The sequence below is a fragment of the Dendropsophus ebraccatus genome, chromosome 9, assembly GCF_027789765.1.
Source record: "Dendropsophus ebraccatus isolate aDenEbr1 chromosome 9, aDenEbr1.pat, whole genome shotgun sequence".
NCBI lineage: Eukaryota > Metazoa > Chordata > Amphibia > Anura > Hylidae > Dendropsophus > Dendropsophus ebraccatus.
The window spans coordinates 99,120,579-99,137,139 of NC_091462.1; the positions used below are offsets into that span (position 1 = coordinate 99,120,579).

General features: G+C 44.8%; 1 protein-coding gene across 2 annotated transcripts; it reads left to right on the plus strand.

Annotated features, from left to right (window-relative positions):
• Positions 1 to 2,988: 2,988 nt before the first annotated feature.
• LOC138801317 (testis-expressed protein 47-like) lies at positions 2,989 to 14,983 on the plus strand. 2 transcript variants are annotated; one of them, XM_069984014.1, is made up of 7 exons: positions 2,997 to 3,331; positions 4,537 to 4,609; positions 8,898 to 9,001; positions 9,394 to 9,458; positions 9,634 to 9,829; positions 11,609 to 11,768; positions 14,726 to 14,824. In XM_069984014.1, exons 1-7 carry the CDS (start codon positions 3,170 to 3,172, stop codon positions 14,773 to 14,775), a joined length of 810 nt encoding a protein of 269 aa, XP_069840115.1. In that variant the 5' UTR covers positions 2,997 to 3,169; the 3' UTR covers positions 14,776 to 14,824. The 2 variants fall into 2 exon arrangements, with proteins under 2 accessions (XP_069840116.1, XP_069840115.1); XM_069984015.1 differs by lacking the exon at positions 11,609 to 11,768 and having other exon boundaries at positions 2,989 to 3,331; positions 14,726 to 14,983.
• The last annotated feature ends 1,578 nt before the right edge of the window (positions 14,984 to 16,561 follow it).

Here is a 16,561-nt window from a genome sequence, read left to right on the forward strand (position 1 = left end):
TGATCGCTTTTTATTACAATTTTTCTGGATTTGATGCGACCAAAAATCCACAATTTTGCACTTTGGGATTTTTTTGCGCTGACGCCGTTTACCGTACGAGATCAGGAATGTGATTAATTAATAGTTTGGGCGATTACGGACGCGGCGATAGCAAACATGTTTGTTTATTTATTTATTTTTATTTATAACATGGGAAAAGGGGGGTGATTCAGACTTTTATTAGGGGAGGGGGCTTTTTACTTATAACATCACTTTTATTTTTACTTTTACACATATATTACACTCAGATCTCTCATTGAGATCTTTGCTGTATACTTATACAGCAAAGATCAATGAGATCGGCACTCGTTTGCTTTCGGCTGCTGCAGCCGAAAACAAACGAGTGCCGAGCCGGGGACGGCGCCATCTTAAAGAGAGGTCCCCGGCCGGCAGCAGGTACGGAGATCGCTCCTCCGGGACAACGTCCCACTAGACACCAGGGATAAGCTGCGTCCGGTAATCGGAGGCAGCTGTCATCTTTGACAGCTGCCTCCGATTACCTGATTAGCTGGCACGGTAATCGGACCGTGCCCGCTAATAGCCGCGATCCCTGGCTACATGCGGCACACAGGATCGTGGCGGTCCAGAGCGCGGCCGCCGAGCGGCCCCGTTCTGAACTCGGGGAGGCGGCCCTGGACGTACGGGTACGTCCAGGGTCGCCTAAGGGTTAACAGCTGCTGCTGCCCTAGGCACGCCCCCATCTTCACTTACCGATAAGCATCATGATTTCCTAGTTTCTGAACATCATATTGGGCCGCGTTCCCACATTTACTGTACGTCATCACATGCAGCCGAAATCAGACCCTCAAGTGGTAACCAATAGGCGTATGGCCACTAATCCCGGTAACAGCACATGACTACTGGGGAAGAAATGGGAGCCTGGTTTCGGCCACATGCATTTCTCTACATGGAGAAACATTGTCTGAACATTTTACTTCCTTGGACAGTTTTGGTATGTAATAACCACTATATACCGGGAACACCACACATGACCGGCCATTCTGGAGATGCTCTGGAGTCTACTGATCACTATTTGGCTCTTATCACAGTCGCTTCACTATCGCTATCACACATCCTTACATTTCCCATTCTGAGGATATGTTCACACTACATAAAAGTACGGCTGTTGTTGCCATCGCTGATGAGTCCGCATCAGAACCCTTCAGCCGGAAAGATCATTTGGCCGGGATGATCCGGGCAGAGACTGGCCGTTCCGTGACCCGGCCGGGGTCACGGAATGGCCGGTCTCTTACGATGTGTGAACATAGCCTAATGGTGTTTACACAGACAGATTTATATGACAGACTTTGGAAGCCAAAGCCAGGAATGGATTTGAAAAGAGGAGACGTGTCACTCCTTTATGACCCGTTCTGTTTATAATCTGTTCCTGGCTTTGGCTTCAAAACTCTGTCAGAAAAATCTTTCTGTGTAATCGCACCCTAAGGGTACTATTACACAGAACGATAATCGGCTGATTATCGCTCTGTGTAATAAATACAACGATCAGCCGATGATCGTTGTCATCGGCTGATCGTTGATATAGGTTAGAAACTATATTTGTCGGGTGCCGGTCGGCGACTGACAATATACTTTACCTATCCACGGTCCAGGGCTGCTCCTGCGGGCCGCTTGGCTGACAGGTCGCTCAGCCAATCACAGGCCGCGGCAGTCCCGGCCTGTGATTGGCTGAGCGGCCTGTCAGCTGACAAGCCACTCTGTAGCTAGAGCGCGCGGGACCTGGAAAGAAGCGGACCGTAGGAGCAGCCCTGGAGCGTGGATAGGTAAAGTATATAGTTTAACGATGTCCTTGCAGCCCTTGTTAAACAATTACCAGGCCGTGTAAGGGTCCATTTACACAGAAAGATTATCTGACAGATTATCTGCCAAAGATTTGAAGCCAAAGCCAGGAATAGACTATAAGCAGAGATCAGGTCATAAAGGAAAGCCTGAGATTTCTCCTCTTTTCAAATCCATTCCTTGGCAGATAATCTGTAAAATAATCTTTCAGTGTAAATGGACCCTAATAGGCCCAGCCTAGCAGATCGGCGCTCGTTTACAGGTATTATCGGGCCCGTGTAATATCACCCTAAGGGTCCTACAGAGAAACCGCTTAATTGCTTGTTTAGCAAACAACAAGTGATGATTTTTTCTTTTAAATGATAGACATTTAGGCAAGGAGATATATCGCTATAAAAAGTCATTAATGCGACCGTAATTACATAATTAGGTTCAAAATTGCGTTCGTATCAATATACTAAGACCGATGAGTGTTTACATTGAAAGTCTTTAGAACGATTAACAATGATTATAATTTCAACTCAAAAGATGTGCTTAACGACGTATGATTACATTTTTTTGATCATTGCCGCATTTACACCTAGAGTCAGCCTAGGGTAATGTGGAAAGATTCCTATAATGTCCTTCTCTTATAGGATTGTTAGGGCCCTATTCCACCACACGATTATCGTTCGCATAATCGTTAACGATTAACGATTTCAAACGACCGCTATTGCGAAAGACCTGAAAACGTTCACTCATTTCCATGTAACGATAATCGATACTTATGATCGTATTTCCGATCGTTTTTTCTTCGCTATTGCGTTCGTATCTACTGCGAACGACTGAACAAAGTCTTATTCAATGCGAACGTTTTGTGAACAAGCAACGATAAAAATAGGTCCATGTCTTATAAAGCGATCAACGATTTCTCGTTCGGTCGTTAATCGTTAACTACATTTTAACCGAACAATTATCGTTTAGATTCGAACGATTTAACGATAATCTGAACGATAATCGTCCGGTGGAATAGGGCCCTTAGTTATGTCATTCTCTTATGACCCAAAACCTGGACCAGGAAGACTTGGAGAGGACGCCATGGGGTCAGCAGTGGAGAAGCAATGGCTCTCCTTGTCCCTGGTGAAGTCTCTGGCCTCTCCTATTACTGTAATAAGTCAGTGATCTGATGAATAAGTAACGCTCAAGGATCATGTATCCTCTCGGCCCTGTTTCTGAGTTAATCATCTATACTGCTTCCCTTGTGATCAGCGCTGTGACTCCGCCATGTGATACCCAGTGCCCTCCCTGATGTTTACTTGTGTTACCTGGTTGCCATCATCTGGCCCCCTCCTCCATGGGTTGCTATGGTAACATATGTTCTGCTCCTAATATCAGCATAGTAGCTTCTCTGGTGACCTATAGAGCATCCATCATGGCCTCTCGTAAGAGCCGGTCCTCTACACCGGGTCTCCCGCACATCTCCGCCCTGACTGTGCTCCTCGAGGCTCAGCACATGGTGCGTGCAGGCTGACCGCCTTTCTTTATAATGGCGGCTACTAAATATTATCACTTAGATATGTGTATGTCCATGAGCTTAGCATTGTATAATATATATATAACATTGTATAATAGGTAACATTGTATAATAGGAAATATTGTATAATAGGTAAAACTATATAATATATAACACTGTATAATAGGTAACATTGTATAATATATAACACTTTATAATAGGTAACACTGTATAATATATAACACTGTATAATAGGTAACATTGTATAATAGATAACACTTTATAATAGGTAACACTGTATAATATATAACACTGTATAATAGGTAACATTGTATAATATATAACTCTGTATAATAGGTATCATTGTATAATAGGTAACACTGTATAATATATAACACTGTATAATAGGTAACATTGTATAATAGGTAAAACTGTATAATATATAACACTGTATAATAGGTAACATTGTATAATATATAACACTTTATAATAGGCAACACTGTATAATATATAACTCTGTATAATAGGTAACACTGTATAATATATAAAACTGTATAATGGGTAACATTGTATAATATACAACACTGTATAATAGGTAACACTGCATAATATATAACACTGTATAATAGGTAACACTGCATAATATATAACACTGTATAATAGGTAACATTGTATAATAGGTAACATTGTATAATATATAACACTTTATAATAGGTAACACTGTATAATATATAACACTTTATAATAGGTAACACTGTATAATATATAACACTGTATAATAGGTAACATTGTATAATATATAACACTTTATAATAGGTAACACTGTATAATAGGTAACACTGTATAATAGTTAACATTGTATAATAGATAACTCTGTATAATAGGTAAAACTGTATAATATATCATACTGTATAATAGGTAACATTGTATAATATATAACACTTTATAATAGGCAACACTGTATAATATATAACTCTGTATAATAGGTAACGTTGTATAATAGGTAACACTGTATAATATATAAAACTGTATAATGGGCAACATTGTATAATATACAACACTGTATAATAGGTAACACTGCATAATATATAACACTGTATAATAGGTAGCATTGTATAATTGGCAACACTAGCATACATTTTGTGTTGATTATAATAAATCCTATCATTTGTTATATTATTCTTCCCATCCCTTTGTTGTTTCTGCAGAAGTCGATCATTCACAGGCTGATATATGTAGCACAAATATCTCCAGAGCAGGCGCACCGCAGGGATATACCAGGTAACTGCATCATGTGACCTCTTTTCTTCCTATATCACATACACCACCTTGTCCACCAAGTCCACTCTTTTTTTTTTTTTTTTTAAATTCTTTATTTTAAGGACAACAGGGAGGTGGCGCGGTAACACACCCACCAATCCTCCTGCATATAGTTCACAATAACGGAAAGTGCAGATGCAAAAGTAAAACATGACACATCGTCAGAATAACATTGCAAGGTAAGAGCAAGTGACCAATCGGTCATGAACCCGTCATGCAATGCACCCCAGTTATATACAGAGGACTCCAGTGTACCCCGGCCCCCCCACCGTCATCCAACTTTTCAATGTAACATAACCAAACTGCACCAGACGGTGCCGCTAACAACACCAGTAAGGTGTCCAACAGACAGAGAAAGAATAGAGGAGAAGAACTCAAAAAATAAGGGTTAAGAAAAAGAAAAAGGAAAGGGTAGGATCTGTGGGCAGTAAGGAAGGGGAAGGGTAAAATATATAAACCAAAGTAAAATCAACTAAGTAGTAAAAAGTAATAGTAAGCATATAGACACATATACATACAGTCACAAAGACGGACACAGAACACAAAAGGGGGAAAAGGGAGGGGGAGTAGCGCAGCGAATCAGTTTGTCTCACCAAAGGCCACCTCCATTTGCGGGTCAGGTTAAAGGCCAGGTACACTAGCCCTCTACTCCGAGGGTCCCAGTGGACCGAAGGCGAACAGCCCATAGCCCCCTATTCCCTTGTCTCGGCTCTCAGCAAGGAGCAATACTCTGGGGTTCCCTGAAAGGTCATCCAGGCAAACCAAGTTTTCCTAAATTTGTCATTGGTATTATGCAATGAAGAGGTCAGGTCCTCCATTCGCATAATGTCGTTCACCTTCGAGATCCACAGGGAAATCGGCGGAGGAGCAGTCCGTTTCCAATACAATGGTATACAGGCCCGTGCGGCCATGATCAAAAAGCGAAGAAGGGACTTCTTATATGCAGGGAGGGTGATCCCACAATGTTGCAAAAGAAACAGGGCGGGGGTAAGGGCCCTATTGGTAGCGGTCACTTGTCTGATAGTCTGCTGCACCATCTCCCAGAAGGAGGTGAGCACTGAGCAGGACCAGAATATGTGGAGGTGTGTTCCCTCTGCCGCACCGCATCGCCAACACACCGGGTCCACCTCAGGCCACATAACGTGTAGCTTAGATGGTACTCTATACCAACGGGTCAAGATCTTATAACCAGTCTCCTGAAAGGACGAGCTTACTGAAGATTTGTGTGCCAGGATAAGTATTTTCTCTCGTTGTTGGGGAGACAATGAGAGGTTGAGATCAGACTCCCATTTGAGCAGATATTCCGGCGGTGGTTGGTCGGGTGGCGACTGCAATGCTGCATACGTCAACGATAAAGAGTGGCGCAGTGGGCCCACATCAAGGCATAGGGCCTCAAAGGAGGTACTCGTAGTGTTGAACGAAGAAGGGGAGGGTAGGGAGTTTAGATAATGGCGGAGCTGGATTATTCTCCACGTGCCCAAAGGTGAAGGTTCCGATATAGCCCCCAAAGACGCAGACGTGAGCCAGGATGTGCCCGCCCGGAATGTACCCACCCTAAATTTATCGGCTTTGGACCATACCCTGAATATCGGATCCTGTAAACTCGCAGGGAAGGCTGGGTTACCCAAGACAGGGTAGCAAGCGGATCTGTGAGGCAAGATGTATGCCCGGCTAGTGGGGTTGGCACATGCAGCCAACGTGGGGCCAATAGTTGGATGGGTTCGCAAGGTCGGGACATTAGAGGGGTGTAGCCACGGCAAGCAGGTAAGAGGAACTGAGGACATGGATTGTTCTATCCCTACCCACATTTTACTCTTCTCGTGTCGGCACCAATCTATCACTCTAGTTAGGAGGGCCGCCATGTGATATAGGCGGATGTCTGGTAAGCCCACCCCGCCGCACCTCTTCGGGCGGGTAAGCAGTGTTCTACGGATACGGGGAGGTTTATCATTCCAGATTAACTTTACTTGGAGAGTCGTGATTGTTTTAAAAAATGATGGAGGAATCTTAGTTGGAATGCACTGAAAGGAAAGTCCACCCTTTTAGTATTTCCTTTCTTATCATCTTTGGATAGATGTTTGTCCCAAGCAGGTTTACATTCAGTCATTGTTGTCACGGCCGCGGCGGCGTCCCATGTTCCGGGCCACCGCCGCGACCTCCCCCTGCCCCATGCAGCCGCCGGCGTCCTTGTGCGGGGACCCGGCGCTGCTGCTAGTTCGGCCCCTGGGGGCGCCTCACCTCTCCTCCGCTCCTGTCTCCGTCTGTGCCGGCCGGCGCACGCGTCCCCGCCTCCTAGGGCGCGCGTGCGCCGGCTGTCTCAGATTTAAAGGGCCAGTCCGCCCTTAATTGGTTAATTGCACCTAGCACTCCCTATAAATCCCAGCATGCCCTGTCCCTTGTGTTGGAGCCTCTACATGCTTCCTATAGCGTTTGGCCCAGCCCCCTGTTGTTCCTGATACCTATCCGCTACCTGGTCCCTAGTCCTTGTTCCTGCTCCCCTGTCACTCCATTGCTCCTGTGTTCAGCCTGTCACCTGCGGTCACGCCTACTGACCTCTGCCAGTACCATCTCCTGCCTACTGCTCCTGCCACGCCTCGCCTGCCGTCACCAGCAACCAAGCCAGGGGTAGCGACCTGGGGGTCGCCTGCCGCAGCAAGTCCATCCCGCCTTGCGGCGGGCTCTGGTGAAAACCAGCGGCCCCTTAGACTCCGCTCCCTGGTGAGGTTAGTGCCATCACTGGTGACGGTCCAGTGGATCCACTACTCCAGGCGTTACAATTGTAGATTTACCTACCACATTTTCTGGAAGTTTCTGCCAGGTATCTACTATTCTTTCAGTAAAGAAATATTTTCTTGTGTTGTTTAATATACTTACACTTCTGAATCCTTCTTATTCTTGTCCCGGCAATAACTATCTTTAAGGGGTCTTCAGATTAAAAGCATAGGGGATAAGTAAGAGATTGTGAGGGGTCTGGCCTCCGTGCCCTACGGTGATCTCCGGATCAGCCCCCAGCTTCATTGTTTAAGCAGCTATTGAGCTTTCACTAAAGCCCCTATTACATGGGGAGACCACTTTCCCCGGCCACTGGAGGGGGGGAGGGGGGGGGCTGCCCGCTAGATCTTCCAGGTAGCCCATAGAATATAGCAGCGGTCCTATTCCACATAGCGACAGCTGCAGATTGCTGCTATATTAGTCGTTTGTCTGTCAACATGTAAGACAAACGCTAGCCACAATCAGCCGACATTGTTCATGTCGGCTAATCGTTGTTGCCAAATATGGATTATCTGCCAAAGATTTCAAGCCAAAGCCAGAAACAGACTATAAACAGAAATCATGTCTTTAGGTCCTGACCTAAAATCAGCATTAGCCGGGTCGCTACATGTAATAGCGATGCACGGCCGATGACTGAAGAATAAATTGTGTATGTTACCTCTCCACACTCCCCACTGCCACCAGTACAACTTCAAAGCCAGTCACTGGCCGCGGCGAGATGGACACTGGGGAGTGTGGAGAGGTAACATTAAGGGGGGGATTTATGAAGACCGGCATAAAAGTACAACGGTCTTATATTAAGCTTCGCCCCTTTTTCGTGGCAGGAGTCACTAAAAGGCATATGCCTCATCACGCCCCCACAAGCTCCGCCAGCCGAGTGGGGCATACGCCAGGGAGAAGGGGCGAATCTGCACCTTCTCCCTGGCATACCGTTCGTAAATCCCCCCCATAGTTTATTTACTATATACAACAAGGGCTGCACGAATATTGCTTATCGGATATTGCTTCACGATAATCGAGCCATATAATAGGTTTAGTAATAGGCTCAGTTTACTAAAGTGAACAGGCCAGATAGAAAATCCTGGCAGTATAGGCCCAAATTGGCTGAGTTCTCGTCTGCATTAAAGACCTCTTGCAAGTTCATCCAGTGCACAAAAATGAAGACAGTCCATTGCACAAAAGAAACAAATGGATCCGACAGACCACATTGACTTTAATGGAGTCCGCCTTCTGTGTCAGAGGTCCCCAAATGTAGCTGGATCTGTGCATACTATGGATCTGTGCATACTACTACAATCATATACATAACACTTCATATAGCCTGTGTATCCTTACCAGATCCAAGCTTTGTAAATGTTGGTGTGACGTCTGATTAATTCTTCCATCCCAGCACTCTGTTGCAGATTTTGTATTGCGACATATAGTTCTCACATAAAGAATGTGATATATGGATCAATTTGTAATTCTTTGTTCACAGACCATTATGACAAACTATTCCATCAGCTGATAAAGTCCAACCTTGGAGAATCCATCTCAGGATTACTTCTGCTCTATCCCAGCTGTGTCATCCATATGATCGAGGTAAGTGCTGTCAAATGGAAATGTACTGGTAAAATTGGGACAGCTCTATTATCTTAAAGGGGTAATACCCTCTTTACCCAGTAAATGCATATCACTATATGTTTAGTTGGGGTCCCTGTGAGAATTAAAGGGCTGGTTGTGCCCATTCACCTGATTCCAAACTGCAGTTCCCTGAACAGCGGGTCACTGGGGCGTTACTGTAGAACTATACCAAAACAAAAGCTTCTTCATTCTCACCATCCTAAGGGGCCCCAAGGGTCAGACCCTTACCAATCATATTCCAAACCTGTGAAACAAAACTCTAGACCCATGGAACAGAGAAACAATAGAAGTGTTTAATTTTTAGGTTGTATTTCTTACATTAATGTTCCTGTTGCCCATTGCTTCTGCAGGCCACTTCTGAAATCCTGACTGGGATAATTCAAGATCTTGTCCAGATCCAGAAACAGGGTGCAAAGTATGTTCTCTTTACTATAGCTGTATGTTCTCTTTACTCTGTACTATATCTGTATGTTCTCTTTACTCTGTACTACAGCTGTATGTTCTCTTTACTCTGCACTATAGTGGAAATGGTGATAGGAAAGTGATTATAGATTATACAGGTCTGCTCTCCACAACTCATTGTTTTCTAGCTCACTTCTGCAGGACGTCAAAATTCTCGTGGTCTCCCACAATATCCCATGCAGACTCCTTCCAAAGTGGTACTTCCGCACGGTGAGATTGCCCACAATCTACTTGGATGACTTCGGGCAGTCAGTGGAGACTGTGGTGGAGGAATGTCTCACCCGCATGATGAAGCTAGGGATGTTCTTGTCTCAGATACTTGAGGTAAGGTTCTGAGGAGGACTGAGGCATTGGCTTTAGTAATGAGCAAAATGTATTAGATCAAATAGTACGCTATTCGATTGCGTTCAAATAACGCAGTAAACATTCGATTCGCCCTCCCACATCTCCTGGCACTTTTATTCTGGGGGGGACAGGCACTAGGAATAGGCAGGACTTTAAAAAAATGGCCCTTTCATTTTATTATTGTAAAAAAACAATTATATATCAGGTATACGGCTGTATACTGCGATTGTGGGATAATACCTGTTTTCTTGCTACTACTGATTTATAGTTATCGTTTATTTTCGTTATTACAGATTTTAGATCAGCTAGTCAAAAGTGGTACAGCTAGATCCTAGTGGTCAAATATTGATTTCCATGTCCCAAGTATTTTTCTCCCATAGACTATAATGGGATTCGATATTCGTTCAAATATACGAATATCGGGATCCATTCTATCAAACTTTCAGGCCAGATGCTTTTCTCAATGAATATGTATTGAACACCTTAGAGAGCCAACTTGGAATGAATCCATTAGGTTGCATTTCTTATCTGTGCTTAGAGAGGACCTGTGAAGTGCCAGCACACGTCGCTCGCTGCACTACAGGACGGTGTGGCTCCCTGGAAGATGTCCCTGACAGTTGTTAGGGGCCCGCCGACAGCATCCCTGAGGACCAGCTGGCTGGCTCTTAGGGGCACGCTGATGGCATCCCTGGTTCTTGCTGCGGCTAGGGTCTCGCCGCCCCCCAGACGGCTAAGATGTCTGCAATTAAATATAATGCTGATTGACGGACAGCACCGCTAGTCAGCTCTTGTTGGTGGCTGGGGTCTCCGCCCCTATCACTCCCTGGGGCTCGGACTTCAGCCTCCATATTCCCCCCCGTGCAATATCTACAGTTCACCTTAAGTACTGCAGTTATAGGGCCTTCTACCCACTTTATACAAGCTCATCTATAGTAGCCAAATTAGCCCCATAAATAAGTTGCCCCCCCCACAGTAGTTACCCCATTATTTCCCCCACTCAGTAGGTAATCCCATATCAGTGCCCCGTAGAGTAATTAGTCCCTAATAGTACCCCATATACTGTAATAAATTCCCCATATAATTAGTAGTTAATTCTTCTAAGTGTTCCATATAATTCCACAATCCTCTGGCATGGAGACTGGGCTGGATTAACCTTTTCTTACTTACCTTACTCTGGCTGCACGACATGCACAGCATAGGACCATGTTGCCTGAACCGGGGTGCGACTCATTACTAAGATTATGATACAGAGCACCGGCCTCTCTGATTATTTAAAGAGCCCATACACAGCTAAGTGATAGTGCAAGCAGGGCTGCATGAACAACAGTTGGATCTTTTATTAAAAGTGTTAGCCAGGCTTAGAAAAACTTTCTTTCAGAAACAGAACCACTCTAAGTCCTCAGTTTGGGTGTGGTTGTGCAGCTCAGTTCCAACGAAATGCTGCTCTGTAGTCATCTGAAGTTTGTGTTTAGGCAACAATTTACCTTAAATTTACAAAGAATTTGAAAAAAAGTCTCAAGACTTGGAAATGTCTTTTTTGTTTATACTTGTGACCAGATACTGATATTCCTTTTCTTCGTAACTGTTTTATTTTTCTGTACATGATCTTTCCCGAGCCAGTGTTTAGAGATATACTATACAGCAGTCATGGGAACTTGGGCATGCTGGGCATGCCCTATGACCTGTGCAGAGGTCAATAGCACAAAATAAATAGGATGCCAAAGCAGTAAAACTTTGTTCCTGATTATATTTGTGCAGCCTGGCAGCAAAGGTCCGGGAGAAGATCTGTATGAGGTAGCCCCAGAACTGCTGGTGAGAGAGGAGATCATCTGCTTCCTTATTCAGTCGGGGAGCTTTCTCAAGCCACAACAATTCCTCACAATGTATAACCGTCCAGTCAACAGCTCTGTTGCTTCAGGTAAAAGGAAGAAAAAAAGGATTTTGTGCAAAAATAGGCAGCAGAATTGTCATGATTGTGCCTGAAAAGACATCTGTGCCACCCTCTGCGGTGAAGATCCGACCTCTGCGCCAAAGACTGCGCTTTTGGCATTAAGTCAGTGCCTGGTTTTGTTCTGGTCTTTTGCTTATGTCTTCTGTGATCCAGTCCATATTTTCTTAGTTCTCCCTGCACTTTCCTTGCTGTGGTCTATTCACTTATTGTGTCTGCTGTGTTCTGATTGACAGGTCTCTTCACCTCTGGCATTCTGTGATTCTCTTCTGTTTCTCCTGCTCTACCTATCAGCTTGGAGTCTGGGACTTCTGTTCCCTTATAGCTTGGTCTCTCCCTTCACTCTGGGCTCTTGATAGCTTTGTCCAGCTTGATCCAGCCTTTTTTGCCTGCAGTCTGTATTCCTGGTTTCCTTATCCCTTTGTTTCTTGCCATTCTTTTGCTCTCGTTCTCCATTGGTTTGGTCCCGTTCCTCCCCGCCTTCTTGGTCCTGCCCTTCTGTGTGACTTTACCTTGTCTACTGTCATTGTACCTTGTTTGCCTGTGTTTTGCACTTATTTCAGTGCAGAGACTGACGCCGAGTTGCGGACGGTCATTTAGGACCTGCACTGCAAGTAGGTAGGGAGTGTGGGGGGTGTTAGCCATAGGGCCCACTTGTCCAAGTGTACCCCCTAGATGTGCATAGATCACTGATACATACAAAAATGCATATATTCATGGTGTGTGTCTCATGAGGCACAATATATTCACACTGAAATGTAATATAAGTGGAAAAATAACAATTTTCCCTGTACAACGTCCATTGTATACATTTCTGGAGAGCCCCTATTAGGTTCAAACTCTTACTACACCAGTAGATGAATGCCTCCAGGGGTGTTCTTTACTGTACTGGTGCCTTGGGGATCAGCAAATCAACATGACTTCCGAAAATCATTACAGCAAAACTGATGCTGGAAAATCCAAATGCCCTCCAGGGACTGCTGTGTTCCCTACAGCTTTTACATCCACAGATAGGTTATTCCTCTACAGCTCACATACCTAAACAGAACTTTCACATCAAATATTGTTACGGATTGCCACAACTGGGAGAAATGTCCTCTTCTTTCCTTCTTCTTCTATAATCCCTTATTTAATTAAACTATGTATCACTGAAACATTTATTATTCTTATGACATTTCTGAAAAAAAAACAAACACTTTTGGAGTCAAAATGTCACTGTATCCATTAACCCCTTCCCTCCTAGGCTTACTTTCGTCCCCCTTCGTGTTTAAAAGGCCATAGCGCTTGGACTTTTACCTACAGATCCACATAAGCCCTTATTTTTTGGGCCCCTAATTGTACTTTGCAATGACAGGCCTAATTTTTGCATAAAATATGCTGCGAAACCAGAAAAAAATTATATGCGCTGTGAAATTGAAAATAAAATGCAGTGTTTCTTATTTGGGGTGGTATTGTGTTAACGCCATTTGCCCTATGGTAAAACTGACTTGTTATATTAGTTGGTATGATTAAAATGATAGGCAACTTGCATAACTTTTACGCGGCAATACCAAACATGTTGGTATTATTTATTTTTATTTGTAAAATGGGAAAAGGGGGTAATTCAAACTTTTATTAGGGGAGGGGATTTTTTATTAATAAAAAAAAAACTTTTTTTTTCACATACATTAATTAGAAGCCCCAGTGGGGGACTTCTATCTACACAGCACTGATCTTGCATTGATATCAATGCTGTGTATATAATAGAGCACTGATCTATTAGTCAGTGCTATATTACTCTGCTCTGCTGCAGACCAGATACATGGATTGCAGAGCCGGGATCAGCGTCATTCCGATGCAGAGTCCCAGCCTGGCCAGTACAACGGATCCCCCCTCCGCAATCGCATCACAGGGAGGATCCAGCCACTAGATACTGGGGAGAGGGACTACAATGGACATTTAAATGCAGCTGTCTTGTTTGACAGCTGCATTTAACTGTCCTAATTAGTGGGTGCAGCGATCTGCTATTCCCGCTAATACCCGCGGTCTCGGGCTGCAGACTGCAGACTGCAGCTGGGATCGTGGCGCAACCCCTCTCTGAGCCTCCCCACCTGCAGCAGGACATACAAGTATGTCCTTTTGCGGGGTTAAGGACCAGGCTAATTTTCATTTTTGCGTTTGTTTCTTCCTCCTCGCCTTTTTAGGAATCGTAACTTTTTTATTCTTCTATCTGCAGGGCCATGTAAGGGCTTGCTTTTGTCAGGAAGAAGGGTTGGGCGCAAAAGCCCACACACCAAGGGCATACACGTACGCCCTCTGTTGTTAAGGGATCAATGTCATAGGGACATGTCACATTCACACGATCCATGCCATGACCTGTTCTGCCATCTCTGCGGCTGCATTTGTATTGGGGAATCTGTGCTGTAATCCTCCTCCGGTCACTGCAGAACGGATTATGTGAATAAGGCCCAAGTCCCAGCAACCCTGTAGACAATGGAGCCACTGGACTGAGATCTCCTAAAACTCTAAAAACTTTAAAGTGACTGTACCACCAGGCCCAGGCAGAAGCACTGGAGGCGGGCCGACCCACCCTTAGTGGGAGGAAACCCTAGCCCCTCTATGGTAGGGTTCCATTGATTCTAATGGAGTCACGTCATGGAGAGGCTGGGGTTTCTTCCTACTAAGGGTGGGTCGGCCCGCCTCCAGTGCTTCTGCCTGGTGGTACAGTCATTTTAAATGGTGATTAATAAACAAATTGAATAGAAGGCCTCCTTCATTCTGAGTCAGAATCGGGGTGATAAATATCAAGCTGTGATGTTAAACTTGCCATATTCTAGAGTCTAAACCAGCCCAATTTCTGAAGGCATAGGTATTTTTTAGTTCAGAAAATTAAATAGGACCAAAATATTTAACAGGCTTATGGCAAAATTATGTTTCTTTCTTTGCAGATCTTCTGTGGCCATCTCCTCAGCATCTGTATCTGCAGCAGCCACTGTGAACCCATCTCAGAGTCAATGCTAATAAATCATCTTATTCTTTCAAACACATTACTTGTATTTCTGTTTGACATTTCACTTTAGGTTTTCACTTAGCATTTTACTTTACCGTTTATAGTGAGAAAGAGAGAGACAGGGGGCGCTTCCTCATGTGATAAAAGATGACCAGGTAAATGGTAGCAGGGTCTTACAGGATCCACTCACCTGGATAGGTTGTGCAAAATTTAGGCACAACTCTATATGCAGCATAAGGCTGGGTTCACACTACGTATATTTCAGTCAGTATTGTGGTCCTCATATTGCAACCAAAACCAGGAGTGGATTGAAAACACAGAAAGGATCTGTTCACACAATGTTGAAATTGAGTGGATGGCCGCTATTTAATGGCAAATATTTGCTGTTATTTTCAAACAACGGCTGTTATATTGAAATAATGGAAGTTATTTACTGTTATATGGCGGCCATCCACTCAATTTCAACATTGTGTGGACAGATCCTTTCTGTGTTTTTAATCCACTCCTGGTTTGGTTGCAATATGAGGACCACAATACTGACTGAAATATACGTAGTGTGAACCCAGCCTAAAGGGGCGTACTCTGCAGCTGTACTGGGGGACGTCACCCCCGATGGTGGGAGAAGCAAATGCAGATGTGTAATCAGCTGATTACAGGACCAAGAGTCGAATCCACACCAGGTATAATAAGCGCAGGAGTATTCAGATTTGCACACAGCTGTGTAACCAGGGATCATCCAGAGGTAGATGGCACAGTAAACATATACTCTTTATTGCAACGCGTTTTGGCCCTATGTTGTCTAACATGGGCCTTTATCAAGCAAGTATATAGGCCCATTGATAAAGGCCCATGTTAGACAATATAGGGTTCTCAGAGAGATAAGCCTCCACCAGAGCCATCTGGCTGTGGCTTAGGGCATACCTCCCAAGTGTCCCTCTTTTGGAGGGACAGTCCCTACTTTTGACACGTCCCTTTTTACCCTTTACATGTCCCTCTTTTTGAACTAGGAATTAGATTTGCATTAATAAACTTTCTATGTTGCTCTAGAAAGTCTCTGGTTTCTTACTTTATAACTGTATCGGTATAGCCTCCATCCCTCCCCTGTATCGGTATAGCCTCCATCCATCCCTCCCTTGTATCAGTATAGCCTCCATCCCTCCCCTGTATCTGTATAGCCGGTGGGGCACATGTCACACCTGTATGGCCTCCACCCCTCCCCTGTATCTGTGTGGCCTCCATCCCTCCCCTGTATCTGTGTGGCCCCCATCCCTCCCCTGTATCTGTGTGGCCTCCATCCCTCCCTTGTATCGGTATAGCCGGTGGGCCACATGTCACACCTGTATGGCCTCCATCCCTCCCCTGTATGTGTGGCCTCCATCCCTCCCCTGTATGTGTGGCCTCCATCCCTCCCCTGTATCTGTGTGGCCTCCATCCCTCCCTTGTATCGGTATAGACTCCATGCCTCCCCTGTATCTGTATAGCCGGTGGGCCACATGTCACACCTGTATGGCCCCCATATCCGTGTGGCCTCCCTCCCTCCCCTGTATCGGTATAGCCTCCATCCCTCCCCTGTATCGGTATAGCCCCCACCCCTCCCCTGTATATGTATAGCCCCCATCCATCCCCTGTATCTGTATAGCCTCCACTGCTCCCCTGTATAGCCCCCATCCCTCCCCTGTATCTGTATAGCCGGTGGGGCACATGTCACACCTGTATCAGTGTGGCTCCCATCCCTCCCCTGTATCTGTGTGGCGTCCATCCCTCCCCTGTATCT

Bases quoted from the DNA above. Each gene is read 5' to 3' on its own strand.
- LOC138801317 (XM_069984014.1), top strand. From the start codon at position 3,170: ATGGGTTGCTATGGTAACATATGTTCTGCTCCTAATATCAGCATAGTA. The intron at 9,002-9,393 runs GTAAGTGCTGTC...TTGCTTCTGCAG, and splicing joins GTGTCATCCATATGATCGAG to GCCACTTCTGAAATCCTGAC. The intron at 11,769-14,725 runs GTAAAAGGAAGA...CTTTCTTTGCAG, and splicing joins CAACAGCTCTGTTGCTTCAG to ATCTTCTGTGGCCATCTCCT.